Consider the following 19,201-nt stretch of genomic DNA (forward strand, 5'->3'; position numbering starts at 1 on the left):
GCTTTGTTAATAAGGTGGAATCTATCCGGAGTATTTTGAAGCTCGAGCCAAGAACCAGACGTCAGATCAACCTGGGGAGCTGCGATCCTTGGTCGTCGCAAATGCTGGTAGGCTAGGAAGCTTCAAGCTCTAGCCCCACTTTGCTCCAATAGATAGCCTTGCTGCTCGTAGCTTGTGAGTCGACTTACAGCAACTGTCGTATTTGAGTATCAACTCAGATGCTTGAGACAAGATTGGCCTTTGGATTTAAGGGTTGTGTCTAAGCCTTCCATTATAATGAAAAGACTCGCCTCTAGATGCTTGCTTCGGTTTCAAAGGTTGTCTGTTCTTGAGATTGCTCCCCACCAGCGAGTAATGGCAGAGCCAGGAAGAAGTTGAGCTTCCAAATGCCGACTATCTTCGCCAACCAGGTAAGGGTACTGGTACTTCAACTTACACCTGCACATCATCCATGCATCTTGTGCACCCTGTTCTTACTTAATTTGATAGCCTGCCTAACTATTGCTGGTCTTGCTTCCATGAGGAACGAAACTATGGGCCAGGTGGCATATCCAAAGGAATAACTGCTTGGAACTGAAGAACTTGGATACCATATTGTGACTCAATTCCTGAATTTTGGATCACCTGGCAGTAAAACAAGGGCCTAATCTTTAATTAATAAGAAGTTAGTCGAAGGACGAGCGGTACATAGAAGTAAAGGTATCTAACGTACAACCCCACCTTTCTGGCCACCCACCTTTCTGGCCACCCACCTTTCTGGCCACCCACCTTTCTGGCCACATATTGCAATCCAATTGAAGGTATTCGAAACAGTGTATTCAACGTACTATTATAGCTATTCAGGTACAACCAGCTCTAATAGAAAACTGTGCTCTAGGGCTTCCTGAGGTATAGATCTGATAGATTCTGACGCCTTAGCTGGGTCCAGTATTACCTGATTCCGACGTTGTACCTGGTCTCGTTGCCGTTCTACTTCAAGGGCTCGATCCATCGCTTCCTTAATCTGTACAATGTTACCAAATCGTTCATTAGGCCCTAATCGTACCTTCTTACGTGGTTTGGGGCGTAACGAAGTGATCTCGGCTTCTAATGCGTGTACATGTTGGGTCAAAGTAGCGACCTCGACGCTCTGTACATCTAGCCGACGAGTCAGCTTCCGAAACAATAGCCGTTGCGACGATCGCAATGGCGTAACCGCTGCCAGACTCTCCCTAGCTACTAAGCTAGTCACTGGCGTCGCTATTATTGTCGGATCAAGCCAATTACTAGCTGTTGGTGGTGTAGTTGGTCGTTCTGATAAGGGGGGCTATCATCGGCTGAGGTCGCGATGGATCCAATGGGTATATTCCAGTTGCAGAGAAGCCTGATTGTATATTACTGATCGTGAACGACTTCGTATATGCCTCGATGTATAGCGAGAGGAACGTCGACTTTTTAAATGGAATAGAACAGTACTCGATCGAGAGAGGTCGCTAACGAGCGATAGTACCGCTTTAATGGAGCAAATACGGCGACGTCGAGAGGTTGGAGCCCGTGAGAACAGTGTGCTGGCAAAAATAGTAACGAGATCTTGTTACAATAGGCTAACCACATAAACTCGACGTTGTCGTGAGCGATATGACCATCTAATATCAAGAGCTGCTGCTCGAGGTATAAATATATCACGAAGCCATCGAACGGCGATATCTGTACTGATCCAACCGTTAGACGAATAAGTATGTTGCCAATCAGGTATATCGTCGCAATCGTTAAACCATTGGGCTTGGAGGCTCTTGCCAGTATATATTACTGCTGGGGTCAACGAGTTACCCATCGCCGATATAGCATGTAATATAGTGACCTATTCGCGGCTTTCGTCACTCCGAACGAATGTTGTATGTTTCTCTGACGATCCGTACACTATACCCTCGATCCCTTCGCCAATCGCGATGCCTGTTTCGTCCATATTCCAGACGTTATGTGGAAAGTAGTCGTGAGCTGACATCAAGGCTTCGTACGTCTCGAAGAAATGTCGGTATTCTGCGTCGATAGGCCATCAAATCGCTGACGGTCGAGGCGTCGAGATTGGATACTTCCGAGCTCTGGATGGCGTTGAATAAAGCGATGAACCCAATGGCGACCGAGGCCCTCTGATCGACGATCCTGAGGTAACAGAATCAACGCCATCTTAGCGATGAATAGCGCCGACGGGCTACGACCCTCGCGATCCATTTCGAGAATCCATCCAATCGGCGCGTCTTCCTGATCCCTAGATAGCTTCATCGACGCGATTGACGCGTCAGAATGGCTGAGGCCATCGCCGAGTCGTAATTGGAGGGTAGAGCATGGAACGCCCCATCGGAGGGAAGCCTGGCGCTGGATATCCCTTGATTGATATCGTTGAGAGCGCCTTGAATCGAATTTTCTGAATATCGAGGCATTGTATAATAATAGCCAATACCAACGACAATCTGTTGTGCCGAAGGTTATTGTAGTTGGCAGATTAGGTGGCCATAAAGGTGGGTGGCCATAAAGGTGGGGTTGTACGTTATTCTGTACATCCAAATTCATTAGTACCAGCGCAATCAGTATCCCAACTACTACAATGCTTGGAAATTCGGCAGGTCAAAAAGTACAAATTCGTCAGTCGCATCAGACAAAGTTAGAAACACAGCGACAATCAGAGTCACTGGAATACGACAAGAATTAAAGGCAGACATTTATTGTCTCGAAGAATTAGTATCAGAGTGAGTTGCGCCGTGTTACTACATGTATGATGCCTTCGAAACTTCTAATATGGACTTGATGCGCCAGCCACCTCTTCGTGTAGCCAACCTTGCCAGTTGCAACCTCGACCTAACCGAATTTAGACGATGCATTGTGACCCTTCCTTCCCAAAGTCGACGTGGAAATCCAACCGCCGCCGCTTTGGAAGTCGGCGTCTTGGTTGATTGAGGTGCAGACCTTCCACTAATGCAGTTGTACAAATTCCAGTGTTCAATTGCTCTCTCAGTTCAGCACCTTGTTCGCGGGTCGAATCTTCTACCTCCGATCTCCTACAGCACCTTTTTCGGCACCCGCACGAAGCAAGCATCTCCACTGATTGTCGTGATACCAACTAGACCTCTCGTGTTTGTCGCGATACGCCCGCATCGTCGACCTCACTTATCTTTTGCGACCACAACATCCGTTCTTCTTCGCCGTCATTCGGCTTCCGTAAATTTCGCAACGGTCAAGTCCGGCTGCAGCTCGTACACCCGATTCTCGTTGCGCGGCATCTACACTCGTTCGGTCCCTGCTTCGATTACTTCAGAATAAAACAACGACCGCGCGTAGGCACACTCGACTTATGTGATGCCTCCCTAGACTGATTATCATCATCCTTCGTCGCTGGATTATTGGAAATATGTCACATTGAAAGGACGCGCCTACTGGAAAACAAACATCCCATCGCTGGCTGGGAAGTCGCACAAAGTCCAGCCCTTTACGGCTATGACCGTAGCAGCTGGGACCAATGGCTACAGTTTCTGGTGAGAAAGACCCTTTCAGCCATTTTTCAGTACCGCACCTACGTTCAAGTGCAGAAAGGACACACCGTCGCGGGACTTGACAAAATAGTTATGATTGGATATGGAAGCTGACGCGACCATGTCAGGCCCACAGCAAGCCAGCGCGGCGGCCGCATCCAGTAACGGGCCATCTGTATCGGATCCGACAGCACCATCGTCTTCGTCCGCTGTCCCTTCGGGCCACGACGGCATTGCGCAAAATGGAGTCTCCCACTCCATGTCGGGCACACCAGACGCTGTTACCCACCCGGGGCTGCGCATGGCAACGAGCAATGCTGCCCACAGGGACGGCCGAGTACGAAATCCCATCCCTAGCAAGCTGAAGGGAAAGACGGACGAGAACAAAGGCAACTTCAATGTCATGCACATGGATATCTCTCATGTAGCCGAGAGCCAAGCGAGATATGATGCCGCGAAACGCAACAGTGAAAGCGTCGCTCTTCAAGCCAAGATGGCCGAGACTGATCATTATGTATCCCACCATAGAAGAGCCAACTATCAACGCCCCCGTCCTCTGGGAAGATCCCAAGTAGCTGCCGCTGCCGCTGCTGCCGTTGCCGCGGGCCGAGATTCACCAGAGCCTCAGCAAGATCCCCCTCCAATTCCGCGGTCTCGCATACCCCTCACGGCGGAGGAGGCCAAGATGGAGCAAGCGCGTCTGTTGACTCTTCTTCGTGGCCTGAACCCACTTGACGTAGTGAACCAGATTTGCAAGGCATTGGCCTATTTTGGTGGTGTACCCGAGGCTCCTCCGCCACCAGATGGAAATTTCCCCGAAAGCGCTGAGGCGAACGGCTCTGGCTCGTTGTTTGTGGGCTGGATTGCCGAGATATTTCCTGATCTTGACCGACCTCGTCCACGGCCTGCGCCAGTATTGAGGCTGGCTGATCCACCGAAGCGCCCCAGAGGCCGGCCAAAGGGGAGCAAGGCTTCCAAAATACGGAGAGACAAGGGCATCAAGAAGGGCTCCAAGGCCCATGGGCAAGGTGCTGCTGCGGCAGACCGAGGCGAAGACGATCAGCACGGCCCCGAAGAAAGCTGGGTTGATGTGGATGACACCATGATGGAGGTGGACGAAGACGGGGATGCTGCTGATGCCGTCGAGAGACGGGTGCTTATCCTACTAAACAAAACGCCTCCCCGAACGACTGATTCTGGAGCCGCTAACGTGACCCCGGCCACAGGCTCAACAACCGGTTTCACATCTATCAATAATACTATTGCCGAAGCTTCATCAGCTTCAAAACGCCGTGGTCGACCGAAAGGCTCCAAGAACAAACCGAAGGACTCCCGTTCTCGGCAGATCCCTCAGCAGACCCAAGCGCCCCCCATAGCAAATAGCGTTCAGTCTCCAGCTCCAGCGCCGGTTATGGAAACTCCAGCCCCATCAGCAGCAGACGGACAGGCGAAAAAGAAGACCAATGCAGGACGACCCAAGGGCTCCAAGAACCGGTCCAAAGGAGCCGCTGATGGCTTAACTCCACAGACGTCGGTCGCAACGCCCCAGCTGCCAGCTGGAACACAACCTCCTACCAGCACGTCGTACATCCCACCACCAACTTTTCAGTCCAATACAGTGAACCCTTCTCAGAGCTCGGCAGCTAGTGGAACTGCTTCTGCTAAGAATAGGCGCACACAGCTGCCGGCTCAGTCGGCCCCTCCTGTCAACCCCGTTCTCAACCAGTCAACTACTACGCCGCAGGTCAAAGAGTCCTCGGTCGTCGGAGCAAAACGGAAGCGTCAGAGTAATAAGGTTGCGGGGCCTCTTTCCAATGGAGACGGGCTTGCCAGCTCGGCAGCTGCTACGTCGTCGGCACAGCAACTTCCCACGGCATCGCCAATGATCAATCCTAGCCCTGTTGTGACTCAAGCGAATGAGTCTGAGAACTCTTGGGACGCAAATGGTACAGCTGCTCCTGCGGCAAAACGTACGCGTAAGTCGAATTCGACGGTCTCGAAGCGTCAGAGCATCGTAGGCAACGATGGGCCCGCGGCAGGAGGCAGCAGTGAGCCAACAGAGCTCTCAAGCCCCACGTCTGCGACTACCCAGAACCACACCGCTGCGGATGGATTAGACGCCCATCTCGAGCGATTCACTGCCATGGCCCAAAGTAATCGAAATCACATGTACGGGAATCGTCCGCCGGTAACGAACTCGACTAGCCAAATAGCATCTTCGGCACCACCTGCCGAAGGCCTTAGGGCGCATTATGAGCATTTCGCACATCTGCAGAATACACAGCAGAACACGAACCAAAACAATAGCGCTCGCCAACACCAACAACAACAAACAGGCCAGATCGCATCCCCCACACCATTACAACTGTCCAAGTCTTCTACGCTATCGTCGCAGCAGCAACAGAGACCTACGTCGAACTACTACACCCAGAATCAGGCTTCATCATATACCGCACAGCAAGGTTCCGCCTACCATACGAATCAACGCATGAGTTCCGGTTCACCTGCGACTACTCTCGTATCGCACGTGGCACACTCACCACAGTTCGGTGCGCAGAGCAGCAACTCGCCCCTGATGGGTACAGACACATCCTCATTCCGTGGCTCGCCCTTGCAGGGGATTCCTGGGCATACAAATCAATCTTTTGCACCGCGGCGGACTCCCTCCGCTTCTCCAATGGACAACGCGAATTACCGCCAAGCCGGGAACGTTTCGACCCAGTCCCCACATTTCGGCTCAAACAATACTCGACAACCGGCAAACAGCTCACATGCTGGAGTGGCTTCAGGCTTTCCATCATTCTCTGATCCGAGCTTCCTAGATATTGATGGGCTCGGAAATTCGGCTAGTGGCCACGGCGGCATGGGATTGAACAACACGGGCTACAATCTAGGAAGTACGGGCACGACACAACGGTCGGGTAGTAGTAATACGGGTGTCGGTTCTACGTACGGCACTACTGCGATGAACCGAGGGTATCGCGGCCAAAATCAATGGTCTTGAGATGTGAGCCCATTCGTTCAGCCAGGTAGCGTCTTTACTCGGCCTGACGTGATGGTTACGAGCGAAACCTCGGATGATTTCATTTCACGAGCTCAATGACGGCGTTTAGGGATATATGGAAAGCGGTCAATTGGCCGCAGGCGTTGCATGACATTTTCATCTTCAGGGCAAGCGTGGTCTTGTCCCCATATGTATGTGCTGGCATTTGATTTTCTTTTGATAAAGTCGGTTCATCATAATCATCATCATCATTGCGTTGCTACGTGGTTACGAATATGAGACTTCGAGGATGGCGGCGTAGCGAAAAAAGAAGAGGGGCTTGATTTCGTCTTGGCTTTTCCTTACGGACATCTCTTGAAGACTGAGGAGGTTTCTGCTCTAACTGAGGACAGCCTGTATGACTCAGCATTTTTTTTCGCTCACGAAGAGTTCGAGTTGGCTGCGGGCTGGATGTCTGAGATATACCAGAGAGTTTGCATTTTTCTTTTTGCTACTTTGGCTTCATTTCGGGCCGTTTGAGTAAGGGTAGTTACGAAATACATGAACAGATCAGACAGACAGGTACTGGCAGGTTCCTGGCTGAATCAAAAGTTGCTGCCTTGGGCACCTGGTTGTATGCTGGCGCATGTTTGGAGAATGCCCACTGAAACTGAGAAAGTGTTCTTTTCATGAGGATGATACAGATGTCGGAATCGGCGTACATTGGGATTCGGAAGCTGTCAGCAAGGTGCCTTCACAACTGGCGTTCGATCATGAAGCCATTTTCCCAAAGCCCTGAATAAACCATGAACCCGCGTCCATTACAGAACTTAAGGGGCGCGGTTTCGAATGGCAGCATCTTAAATTCCAGGCTGTTAAACCGTAACTCCATTACCTTCCTTCGTTGTCCTCGTCCTCTTCGTTAGGGGCTAATAAATACCGGCAATTATAGGAAAGCCTACTCAAACCTCTAGTCAACTTACAATTGCCACTGAGCTCCGATAAGATAAACCCAAGATCCGCAATGACGACTACTCCATCTCACATGCGACCATCGTCTGACAACGATTTGCGTAGTCAACACTGCCAGCAACTTGGGGGGGCATACGAAATCATCAACTTGTGACTCCTGTACTCTCCTCTACTCATCCAAAATGTACAGCCCAACACCGCCCCCTCCAGTGCCGCCACCCAAACCTAGCAGTCACGATTCAAGCCGTTTGGGGACGCCAGCGGTTTCGCAGTCACCACTGAGGCCCCCATTTCAGGGCGATGGCCTCAACGGACATGAAGGGAAGGGTAAAGGTGTCGCTTTCGATTCATCAGGCTTGATCCCAGCACAGGCAAGACAGAGTCAACAACCGCAGGAGATCCCAGACCCAGGCGAGCAATGGCTCCCCAAATTTCTTGAGGACAAGTCGTGAGCCCGCACCTCTCGTACTCTTTTGCGCGCGTCTATACCTGGCTTTGATGATTTATCGTTTATACTAATACATACACTACTTGATAGGAAACAAGACCTCGCCGATCTCCTAAGCAACCCCTCCCTCCTCAACGCCGTCACCCACTCCCTATCCACCATCCACCCCTCTCTCTCAGCAACCCACGAAGCCCTCCTCGCCTCCCTAAACGAAAATATCAACCTTGCACACCACCTCGTGGAGCTCGAACAGCACTTCGCGCACCAACGCTCCCAGACCCAAGCGCAGCTCCTCTCAACGCACGCGCTCGAGCGGCAGTGGCGCCAGAAACAATCCGAAATGGACCATGCGCTAGCCCCCTTTGCGCCGGCTTCGCTGTACCAGCGGCTGACGCAAGGGTTGCAGGAGCAGGAGATGGTGTGCGCGGCTATGGAGGAGAGCTTTTTGGAGGGGGACGGGAGTGGGGAGCCCGCGACGGAACGGGAGGCTGGGGATTGGGTCAGACGGTATCGGGAGGCGAGGAAGGTGTGTTATTTAAGGCAGGAGAGGAAGGAGAGGTGGAATGAGAGGAGGGTTGGGGGGTGGCGGTGAGGACGAGGCAGTGGTTTCTGTCAGCTTGTCTGGGAAAGGAAAGCAAAAGCCGTTGAATGAATGGACAGGCAGCTGTGGGAAGAGCTGTTTGGTTGAATATGAGGGATATCATGCTGCATTGTCGTCGCTGAAGCCCCAGCTGGATTTGAGGGTTCAATGAGAGCTGTCCAAGGTCCTGCAGGCAAAAGAGCTACGCCACGAATCCGCCTATACAACGCGACTTGTCTAATACCGGGAACAAACATGGAATGCTGCTCGTCTTGCCAAAGCGCAGCAAGACTATCTGTATGCGTAATACACGTTAAATCCGACGAATCAAATCCATACACACGCACAGTTCATCCCAGTGCGTGCTTGATGAGAACGAACGGAATTATTTCCTCGGCTACGCGGCGTACTGATACTGGGTGACAGGATGATGTGCAGGATGTGTGCTTTGTTGGATTCGGACCGATTATTGTCTCCTGGTAGGATTGGATGGGCAGCAGCACGCACTCCCGCCGCGACGACCACACGCATCTCCGCGGTTAGGAATGTTTCAGGCACGACCATACGTCCTGATTGGGTTTGGCGGTGGGCTTGGAACCTTAATACGAAATAGGCGTATAGTACCTACTCTGCATGTACCGACATGAGAATTCTCATATATAGTTTGTTGTTGTGTTGTTCTGTGTCTACGAGCACAACCATCCAATCCGTCCATACGCCAAGTTATGGCTCGCCCCAACAAAACTGGGAGATGCTCCTTGTTTCCAGGATTTGTCTTGTCTCCAGAGTCCTCGTGTACATTTCCGGGCTGGGGATTTCGATACTTCTGCAGGTCTATGATAATGGATGGATCAAGACGCATCTATTAACCAAACGGCTGACCGGCCTTCAGGTTTTGCGCAGGACACAGTATATCCAGTTCGGATGGCACCGCCACACCATCATTATAAGATGAAACCTCGTTCTCAAGTTTCATCCCGCTCATTGGAATCCGATATAGACCCCAGGGCACAATTCCTTCTACTCCTGTTCGCCTCTCACTCCTTCCGGAATAACCTTATCTTACCACTACCCCAACCCCCCACCACATTCCCCGACTTTATCCAGTCTATAAGAAGCTAAAAGGACTTTTCTTCATCTCAGGACTCCTCGGACTCATAGGCAGCGCAAAGAAATCCTCGTCATCATTCTCCTTGTTTCCGCCCCCGGTGTTTCCCGGAATCCCCGCTCCCACGCCCGGTTTACTGTCGACAATGGCGTTCAGCGACGCGACGCCCGGCCCGGCGGCATTGGCGTTGATCTTCGAAGCGATTGTAGCCTGCGAGAAGGCAGAGCACGAGGGGACTGCGATGTCGCTCGCGTCCGGGGATAAAGAGTATAGGTGGTGATGGTTGTGGGAAATCATGGCTGCAGAGAGAAAAAGAGAGAGGCTCAGCGTGAGAAACAACATGCATAGGATATCGAGAAACATATATAGGTTTAGGGAAGTTTCAAACTTACTAGGAGAACGCGCCAAGTCCGTCGGACTTGTTGCCAACTTGAGGCCCCTCAGCTTCTCCCCCAGCCTTCCTCCCACAGGCGACCTAGGACTCTGCGGCGTGGGCGGCACATCAACCAGCGGCGGCGGCCTCGGCCCCGAGGCAGCAGCATCGTCTGGATCAACGAGGCCAAAGTGATCAATGATCCACTGCCGCTCCTGCACCACCATCTCCAGCCCAATGCCCTCGCTGTTCACTTCCATCTCGCGGCGGATCTCCTCCTGCAGCTGCGACAGCCGCTTCTTCGCCCAGATGGTGTGCAGCACGCCCCGCTTGCCGGTATCCGTCTTGGTGTCGAGCCCGAGCGCAGGCGCAAAGATGGCCGGCATTGGTTTCGTGCTTAGCGAGCGGCCTGAGGGAGGAGGCTGCGAGATGCTGATGGAGGCGGGTATCGGCACGTCGGCCGGTATAAGGAAGTAGACGCGCTGCGTCGCGTTTTGGTTGTCTTTCTCACTGAGGGAGAAGGTTGTTTTCTTGCCTTCCCATGATACCTCCCATCCTTGGTCCGAATTTTGTTGTTCATTTTCTGCTGTCGAGGTACTACTGCCATTGCTCTCTGCCGCTGGATTCCACTCCACCATAAGGATCTTGGTACCCTCATTGCCCTTGCCCGTCTCAAACTCGAAGCGTGCCAGGGCATTCTGCGAGGACGGCGTCGCCGGTGAGTCCACGGGCCCTAGGTGCTCCGATATAGGGGACTGCTCCGTCTCCGGGATCTTGAGGGCTGGCGCGCGGGGCGCAGTCTGCGAAGCCATAGTTGCGTCTGTCCGTCCGTCTGTCCGTCCGTCCGTCCGTCTGCGCCCTTACAGGAATATACAGAGGCAAGCGAGAGCAGCAGACCGGAAGCGGGAAAGGGAAGGGAGGTTGCAGCTTAGTTAGCTAACTAGCTACCTTAGCTTAGCTCTTGCGTGCTTTCTACTGCTGCTGAGCCGCACGCCTGGTGAGGGGGACGGACTAGAGACGCACAAACTGCTTCTGCGCCGGGATGCGACCCTGGATAGATGTGGTCTAGATGATGTGATGTAAGGGGCAGTGCAGCGGGCCACACAACAACAAAGAACGCGGGGTTTGTGGGTTTCGTTTGAGAGTCAGTAGTAACCCTGAGGGGAACAAGTGAGCCAGACAGATAGTAGAAGCGGGAAAAGGCGAGGCAAGGCGAGACGTATGAATAGGGCCTCGACGACGATTGGGGGCTTGCCGTTGAATTTGGATGTGTATGTATATGTGTGTGTGTGTGTGTATGTGTGCGGGCGTGCTGGTGCTGTTGAATGTACACCGGGTAATATCGCCCCAGGAAACAAGTTAACTAACCACAACCGTATTCGAATTCGTCCTTCAGCGGGTTGTCCGAAGATAGAAGTGGTGAACTGCGTTGCTGCTGCTACTGTTGCTACTCTGACCGCAGATCGGATGCCCTGCGTACCATATGTGTGCGAATATATACGAGCAAAGCGACGTAAAAGCAGACCGACACGATGTGGGAAAGCGAAGCGGCGCCAGAGTCAGAACCGGGTACAGTCAGCAAGCAACGCGACACAAAAAATAAAAATAAGAAAGCACTGAGGGCCAACAGGGAGGATGGAGGAAGATGGATCCAACAAGGTGGAAAAGCGAAGCGCAATGGACGGGATCGGGATGGGATCGTCAGCCCGCAAGACCACAACGGCCGACAATCCCAGCACACTACAAGGGAGACGGGAGCTTTCACTATCTTAAAATTCGCATTATGTCAATCTAGAGCCCCTCCTACCTGCCCACGTTACCTATCAACTTACTCCTCCTAGTTCTAGTTACAGAGTAGGCCTGGCGCATCCGAAACGGAAAACATACAATGGAATTAGCAACGGCTCTTCTGCATGACTTTCCTAGCTGAAAAGGGGAGCCGCTCGACGGGGTTCCCTTGGCGTTGGTTGGTGCCTCATGATAATGACGAAGCGGTACGCGACATGGACTTTTGGTTACCGAAGAAATGCGACCTTGCGGTGCCGTGGGTGAGCAGAGTCGCGACGTAGCTTGCAGGTACAACGTTTTTCTCTTGAGACGCTCGGCGAGTGCAACCTTTCAACGACGAAGAGCGCATCGCGGGGGCCTATTTTTAGTAAATGTGGCAGACCTTAACATGCACGTCGGTAAGGGAAGAACTCTGCACTGCGGGCAGGCGGCGGGAGCCTTTGCCGCCAAACCCCCGAATTTTCCATTCCTCGCATGATGGGGATGGGTCGTGATCTTGTTTTGTTCTTACAAAACTACTCAAAATGTCCCAACTTGCCGAGGTTTAATTTGCCCAACTGATGAGCCTGGGTTGTGTCGTAAAAGTGTGCAAGTCGCATCTAATCAGGGTATACCTCCAGTGTTCTCTGGTGCGGCCTCTCCGGTATCGAACAACGTGCCTGTCTGTCTATAAAACTAACTGTCGGTCAGCACTATCCAACTTGCCGGTAGACGGGCGCAATTCGTCCGAACATCTTCAGATGGTGGTGCAGCCTTGGCGATGGCATGGGGCACAGATGCTAGGGCTAACGCGGGTTATTGTGTCACCCACTTCTATGTCAGTCAATCGACAACTGAAAATGGCAACATGGGCGACGAGAGGACATTCAAGTGATGTCACGGAGAGAACGGAGTGATCGGAGCGAGGCAACAATAACGTGTCCGTCGTGTCGGTGTTAGGCAGAGTTGTTGGAGAAGACTGGGAAACGGTTTCGAGGATCGACGACAGGTGCCGTGACTTGTTGACCCAAAAATGGCATGGAATTGGGGGCCACATTGCCAATTGATCTACCACCTGATATTTGGGTGGTGCCATACACGATACGCTTTTGCCTGCGTAACATGATGATCTGCCCCTCCGCCGTAAACCGCAGCGGCGGGCGGGCAGGGCTAGCTTGCAAAACCTGGTTACCGAACATGTTTCGGGCCGCCTACGAAGCCTAGTTCTCGAATACTCGCGATCATCGTGGTATGCTCTGCTTTCTAATTGACTGGAGCATGAAATGCAGTCAATCGGTGATACAGTTGCTCGCATCCCAGAGAATACTCATGCGGTCGCCTGCTTCGAGAAGACTTCAAGTAGCTCATCATAGGTACAGCAACAGAAGCGAGATTAGTGGAACGAAATCCAGGTGGAGAGTGAGCGGTAGATGGCCAACTTCTTGTCGGTTCGTCTCTAGGGTTCATGCTCAACGAGAACAGTTCTCGCGTGAGCAAAGATCGATACAAGGGACCACGAGTTCCTCCCACGGGAAGGACCGAATGCTTCGTTGTAGCAAATATGAAAGCATCTTCCTGGTGCAGGTGAACACATCGTGACCATGCGCTGAGTGCGTTGTGTAATAGCATGACTCGCTTGACTCATGAGAAGCCTCAGCTCGGGCTTTCTCCTCCACGGGCCCCATGTCGCTCCACCATTTCCCCAGATTCGAGAAGTTGCTCGCGGGCGGTGAACCCCCACATACCACTAGCGATTCCCATGACTGGATCGTCGCCTCGGGGGAAGGCGAACCGGGACGAAAGACTCTCTGCAGGCGGTGGAGTAGAAGGGCGTACGTAGAAGTCCCGATGCTCCGTGATCGAAGCCGCCCGCCAACATCATGAAAGCATGCAGAAGAAGGGGGAACAAACCTCTTCTACATTTTATGCTGCAACAGTGTGAGCAGCTGCAATGGCGCTTTGATGTGTTTGACCAAGACGACACGTTACAGCTAGGGTAGAGCTTCTAGATGCGCAATGTACGAGAACGCCAAACGCGGATCCCTCCTGAGCCCGGACATTTGGCCGAATATTGACCTTGGCCGGCTCTCTAAAGCGAAAAAACCCGAATGACGACGCGCCAAAGAGATCAGAGAAGCCAAGCGTAAAACTAAGAAGATGGCGGGTGGGTGATCAACCCCTCTTTATCTGATAACATGAGTTGTGGTATAGCTTGGGTCAGTTGTCTCGTGTTAATCTTCGGAGGCACGACGATGCGGCCTGGCAGGGGGACCCACCGGTGTGTCTGCCAAGAACTCTTCTCGAAGTCATGAATACATGAATAAGAATTTTCCGACGAAAGTGGTTTCCACGACAGCTGATAAGAGAGCGAATCAGAGACGCCACATTGGCCGTTCTCGATAAAGAGTCAAGACTCGCCGGAGTAGGGCCGGAGTCGACATGCTGGGTGGACATGGGTCCGCGGCGGCTCGTTTCGCGGGGATGTCATTTCAATTGGGCACCTACTCTATGGACAGTGTAGATTCTTCGGCGTTTGCAGGTTCGCAATGCAGACCATTGTGAGGGGAGAACGAGGCAACATGTGCACTTGCAAGTGTTACAAGCGCTTTCTCCGATGGATCGTGACAATGCGAGAATGGCTCAAATTGCCAGTAATTGCGTGTGAAGGCATGCCATGCACCAATGCGCGCCGGCTAAAGTGGTCTGGGAGGCGGCGCGCCGAGACAATAATACTGCCGAGCCCAGCGGCCATGTCGGCCAGATTGCACCACTGATCAGTGTGGGTCTACGCCGAACGCCTCCGTGAGCGATGGCGGAGGATCCGTAGGTTGTCTGTCACCTTGGACATTGGCGCTGGCCCCAACGTCATGTCTGCTTGCTTGCAGAACGCAGTATAGTGACTGAGGTATCGTGAGTTTTTGAGAACCATAGACCCAAGAGACGGAGATCTGAGTATCGCGGTCACAGATTCGTAGGGCAGACCCAGACAGGCTTAGGGCCTGGCTTGTTATGGTAGCACCGACACCAAATTGAGAAAAGAAACGACAAGTGCCGAAATCCGCGTGCAGATCCTGCCAGGAACAGATCCAGTTGGCATTATTTTAGCCGTATTCGCGGGCACCTGGGCAGACACTTCCGCGCAGGATATCCGGTAAGCACCAGCAGTCGTTAATAGCAGCCGCGAGTTGTCGTGATATCGTGCCGTTGACAACCAAGGTATGATACAATGATACAACGTAATCCCACGTAGCGTGCGGCAGTCTAGTTGACGGACGGATCCAACTCTCCTCACGTCTCACCTACGACCGCCGCGGCAGTGGGTATTCCTGTCAGATGCACTCAGAACCCAAGGAATCGGCCCTCCCGTCAAAACATTCGGTCAAACTTCCACCATGTCTCCAGCGTGACTGGATTTTCAGTGGATGTGGGAAAGATGGGGAGGATGTCTACGGTGCGTAATCCCCAAACCTTGCCGGCCATTTCCTCGGACGTTGCCGTTTGCTTTGACCAACAGTTGTGGAGGAGCATTTCCCAATGGTCAGGGAAGAACGCGGTAGAATCCTCTATGCTCATTCGCATACTCTCGTGTGGTGTCGTAAAGGGACCTTCAGCCGAGTCATGGCTCCGTAGCAGGCTAAATGGACGTCGTGACCTGCGCGTCCACAGATAGCTCATGCCTGCAAGGTGGAGTTGAGCGTGTAAGTGAAGGGTCAAGATAGCAACCGGGTAACGATGGTGTTGCTGCAGAGCACAAGCATGAGCACGAGAGAGATGGTCATCGATATATTCTGTATAGGGCGTGCAGCTCGCAGACCAAGCCTAAGCACATGGGGGTGCAGATGAGGTAACCCGAAAGTCAAACGTGCAGAATCGGCGGCTGCGACCTGTTTCAACATCTAGGTGAAGGCACCGAATGAGCATGGTTAGACATCGCCGTCTGATATTTTGCCGATTCAGTCAAGACCGGTTTTGGTTGCGTGTAAAATGGGGAAAAGCTCACCACAAGACCGTAAAGATTTGGAGGCGGGCCGATTCGAGGGACCAAGACAAGATGTGAATCAAAGTACCTTTTACCTTACCTTGCGGAAAGCCATGGCGGTAGCCCGATCGGACACCTGATGATACGACCACTTGAATGCAATGGAACTCTTAATGGACGGCGATGCAGTGGTAATAGTAATAGACTTGAGACTCGGCTGGGTGCTACTATGCGACAGCAAGCGAGGGGTAGAAGAGCTGCGAGAGGTGTAAATGCGCAGACCAGAAAGGGTAGATTGCAGCTTGGAGACTGGGCTTGATTGGATCGTTGGGTGCGTTGTGCCTGTGAGGCTTGAGCTCCACTATTACGCCGGCCAAACCGCCGCCGCAAGTGCAGTGGCTGCTCCGCAAGCCCAGAACCACCACCTGCAGCCATGATGAATGGTTTCCCACGAGAGTGTCCCCGAGTGGGCATGTTAGTGCATTTGCCGCCCAGGCGTACTTGGTCACCCTCCTTGCACCTTCGGACACCCCCAGACACCCCAGTCCATGTCCCGACGCCCTCTTTCCTGCTCCAGAAAGTTGAGAGATTCCAATGACATTGGGAGCGTCGGCGCGCTCATCAAGCCCGTCGCCGCCCACGCTGCCACAGGTACCCACCCTGGCCACTCCACGCTGTTACACCCCGTCCACACCCAGGCGCCTCTTCTTCATTCTCGGCCTCTTTCCCTTCTCTCCTCCAGACAACCCACCCGGATCTGTCCACCATTTGCGCTTGCACTTAAAAGTTGACGGTCGCCTCGCCCACCCCAAGAGTCAGTCTGGACTTGACTTCGGACCTTTTTTTTTTCCGCTACTGGGAGCGACGACCACTGCCACCAGCCAGATCCTTGGCTCTCTATTTACTCGCTCTCTACTTACTCTGTTCAATGCTCTCATTGCCTCTTCTAGTCGACTACTGCATTCGGTCATTATCTTGCTCAACCCGTGCATGTGCGTGTTGTGTGTGTCTGCTTTGTGTGTGTGTGTGCTGCTGCTGGCTGCGTACTGTTGAGTTGGTACTAACGTTACCATCTGCTCCATTTCGGTGCGTCAATCCAGTAGAGCTAATTCCTTCTCCCCTTTCACCATCCTCGGCCGCTCACCTCACTTTTGGCCCCCATAACCTCATCTTCCCCTTTCCTATTCTCGTGGCTTGCCCGACATTGACCGTCAAAGCTGGCTCAAGTGAGACTGTTTATTCTTGTAATTCCCAGTGGCATAAGGGATAGCAGCCGTCTCGTCAAACACCCCTTCATCGCCTGAGGCCACTCCCCCCCCCCCCCCCCGCCCCCTCCCTCAGTGGAACCACCACCCGAGCCAGAAATCGCAACTTTGCCCCCCGGCCAATTGTCGACGACCTAACCAGCAATCCGTGTACAGAGTGAGCTGCAACGAACAATTAGACAATCAGACAACACAGGCAAGCGACCGACGCCGGCTGTTATTTGAGACGAATAGGCGGGAGGACGAAGGAAACTTGGGGTCCGCCGCTAGGGTTGCCTTTCAACGATCCTATCGCCGAACCCCGACCAGAAATAAAACGAAGGAATTCAAAGGCTTTTCGAGGGTGCTGACGATCGTATTGGTGCAAGAGTCTGGGTACAAGCACGCTCGCTTTCCGTCGCTCTTTTTTCGACACATCGAAACCGACCTCTATCGTCCACAATTTCTCTATTAGCCCTATGTCTCAACATGCGCGATAGGCAGCCGACGACCGTTCCCGATCATTTCGACTTCCTGGGGTGCCCTGCTCTGTAGAGGACACAGCACAATTGCTGCCCGTCCTCCTCTCCGCACCCATGGATCCCCCTCACGTCACAGAGTTCGCCTCTCAGCGATACTTTGAGAAACTAAAGCAGTTATACGATGTGAAAGACCAGCCTCAAGCGGCTCAGTCTCATGATGGTTCACTTGTCGCCCAGCCCTCGACCTTTATTCTTCCCATTGGGAGACATCCAGAACACCAAAGCGATGCCGCCTTGAAAACCATAGAGAAAAAGCGAGGAAATTTCAGCTTTCGGTCCATACTTCCAACTCGGGGCTCTAGCGATCAGGACGCACGAAGGTCATCGACTGACGCTGGCAAGAAGAAGAGGTTGGTGAGATTTCCACGGTAGAGGCGTATACGAACTAACAACGGTGCTAGTCTGCCTTTTGACCAGCTCTTCTTAGCTCTCCCCAATGAATTAAAGATCCAGATCATTGCCTCGTTACCCTTATCTGACGTACTGACCCTGCGTTTGGCTTCGCGGTCGTGGCATGCCATGGTATCTCTGAATGAGCTGCCCATCGCTCGCTATCATCTTCAGCATCACGTTCCCGCTTACGCCGTCCGGCTCTATCCCACACCAGAGCTGTCCTCGATCAACTTCCATTACTTATGTGGAATCTGGCATCGACTGCATGTAGCTGCCAAATTGGCGTATCTGATCTGCGAGTGGATCACCAAGGGGATTTTCCTAAGGGTTACGGAGCAACAACGGCTGGAATTCGCACCTCAACGGGAGCGAATGCGCCGCCGTCTAATACCACTTTTATTTACAGTTTTCCATTTCTTCGAGACATACAGGAACCTCCACATCCAGTACATTGAGGAGCACGGTCACGGTCTGCTCAAAGAGCCATATACTGTTAACCCCATCGAGACGAAGATCATGAACATGTACGACGATCAGACTCTCCTGCAAGTCCATCAGGTCTTTCCCCTGGTGATATCCTCGTTCTGTCGACGATTGCGGCCGCCCTCCTATGTGGGTCGAGTGGAACGGTCGCTTCGAGGTTATTTGAAAGACAAGCCAGCGGATGACGTGTATGCGACGGCTCTCTGCGTGGGTGGACTGCGGCAGGTTGAGAGGTTCTGGGAGATCAAGGGGTACAACACACGAAGAGGTGCCGTTGATAATTGGTACCACTCCGTCACGAAGGAACCTATGGAATCTATGACGAAGCCACGTCGAGGCCTACTCGGGCTTACAAGGAAAAAGTCGAGTTTCAACATGAAAGATACAAAAGATGGCGCACACACCGAACCGTTACCGCCTCTGCCGACCAACCGAAGCAGGCTTGGGTCTGAAGGGGGTCGGCGGACGAGCGATGTGTCCATGTCCGGGACAACATGGGAAAGTCTGGTATTCGGTACCAGTCTTTCTGCCGGCATGCCGATGGGCCCACTTTCTCGAGAGCACCTCCGGCTAATAATACCCGATCTGCCCCCCTTGCAACAAATATGGCTACCCACGGCAGAAGCTCTTATTCTGGACAGGAATATTGTTCAACGGCCACAAGACATCAAGCGCAACGCACAAGTGATGTTGGAGCTGATTCGAGAGGATGGCACGGCCGAGGAGGACGAATGGTGGTACGGTCGGGGCGCACCCGAATCGGTACGGCCGCCACTGGAAGCTATCGAAGAGGACACCATCGAATAGGACACAACGTCCCACT

General features: G+C 52.8%; 7 protein-coding genes across 7 annotated transcripts; 5 read left to right on the plus strand and 2 right to left on the minus strand.

The window, feature by feature from the left end:
• Positions 1-3,627: 3,627 nt before the first annotated feature.
• On the plus strand, positions 3,628-6,510 carry BCR38DRAFT_484123 (uncharacterized protein; the record flags this gene model as incomplete). The annotated part of the gene is made up of 1 exon (XM_040863712.1): positions 3,628-6,510. One exon carries the CDS (start codon positions 3,628-3,630, stop codon positions 6,508-6,510), a length of 2,883 nt encoding a protein of 960 aa, XP_040717470.1.
• A 1,133-nt stretch (positions 6,511-7,643) lies between these two features.
• Positions 7,644-8,501, plus strand: BCR38DRAFT_338879 (uncharacterized protein; the record flags this gene model as incomplete). The annotated part of the gene is made up of 3 exons (XM_040855651.1): positions 7,644-7,724; positions 7,788-7,909; positions 8,000-8,501. 3 exons carry the CDS (start codon positions 7,644-7,646, stop codon positions 8,499-8,501), a joined length of 705 nt encoding a protein of 234 aa, XP_040717471.1.
• Positions 8,502-8,939: 438 nt separating this feature from the next.
• Positions 8,940-9,521, plus strand: BCR38DRAFT_181983 (uncharacterized protein). Its single transcript, XM_040853944.1, has one exon. It carries the CDS (start codon positions 9,133-9,135, stop codon positions 9,442-9,444), a length of 312 nt encoding a protein of 103 aa, XP_040717472.1. The 5' UTR covers positions 8,940-9,132; the 3' UTR covers positions 9,445-9,521.
• A 76-nt stretch (positions 9,522-9,597) lies between these two features.
• Positions 9,598-10,782, minus strand: BCR38DRAFT_339958 (uncharacterized protein; the record flags this gene model as incomplete). The annotated part of the gene is made up of 2 exons (XM_040855737.1): positions 9,598-9,896; positions 9,999-10,782. 2 exons carry the CDS (start codon positions 10,780-10,782, stop codon positions 9,598-9,600), a joined length of 1,083 nt encoding a protein of 360 aa, XP_040717473.1.
• Positions 10,783-12,272: 1,490 nt separating this feature from the next.
• Positions 12,273-13,208, minus strand: BCR38DRAFT_182174 (uncharacterized protein). The gene is made up of 2 exons (XM_040853945.1): positions 12,491-13,208; positions 12,273-12,433 (listed from the first exon to the last, which is right to left on the minus strand). Exon 1 carries the CDS (start codon positions 13,050-13,052, stop codon positions 12,495-12,497), a length of 558 nt encoding a protein of 185 aa, XP_040717474.1. The 5' UTR covers positions 13,053-13,208; the 3' UTR covers positions 12,273-12,433; positions 12,491-12,494.
• A 2,998-nt stretch (positions 13,209-16,206) lies between these two features.
• BCR38DRAFT_430523 (uncharacterized protein) lies at positions 16,207-17,036 on the plus strand. The gene has a single exon (XM_040860039.1). It carries the CDS (start codon positions 16,311-16,313, stop codon positions 16,767-16,769), a length of 459 nt encoding a protein of 152 aa, XP_040717475.1. The 5' UTR covers positions 16,207-16,310; the 3' UTR covers positions 16,770-17,036.
• A 520-nt stretch (positions 17,037-17,556) lies between these two features.
• Positions 17,557-19,185, plus strand: BCR38DRAFT_457042 (F-box domain-containing protein; the record flags this gene model as incomplete). Its single annotated transcript, XM_040861993.1, has 3 exons — positions 17,557-17,852; positions 17,904-18,824; positions 18,882-19,185. The coding sequence occupies 3 exons, from the start codon at positions 17,557-17,559 to the stop codon at positions 19,183-19,185; spliced, it is 1,521 nt and encodes a 506-aa protein (XP_040717476.1).
• Between the last annotated feature and the right edge of the window lie 16 nt (positions 19,186-19,201).

Source organism: Pseudomassariella vexata (assembly GCF_002105095.1).
Source record: "Pseudomassariella vexata strain CBS 129021 chromosome Unknown BCR38scaffold_5, whole genome shotgun sequence".
NCBI lineage: Eukaryota > Fungi > Ascomycota > Sordariomycetes > Amphisphaeriales > Pseudomassariaceae > Pseudomassariella > Pseudomassariella vexata.

Coding starts and splice junctions, on each gene's coding strand:
- BCR38DRAFT_181983 (XM_040853944.1), top strand. CDS start 9,133: ATGAGAATTCTCATATATAGTTTGTTGTTGTGTTGTTCTGTGTCTACG.
- BCR38DRAFT_182174 (XM_040853945.1), bottom strand. CDS start 13,052: ATGCGAGCAACTGTATCACCGATTGACTGCATTTCATGCTCCAGTCAA.
- BCR38DRAFT_430523 (XM_040860039.1), top strand. CDS start 16,311: ATGACATTGGGAGCGTCGGCGCGCTCATCAAGCCCGTCGCCGCCCACG.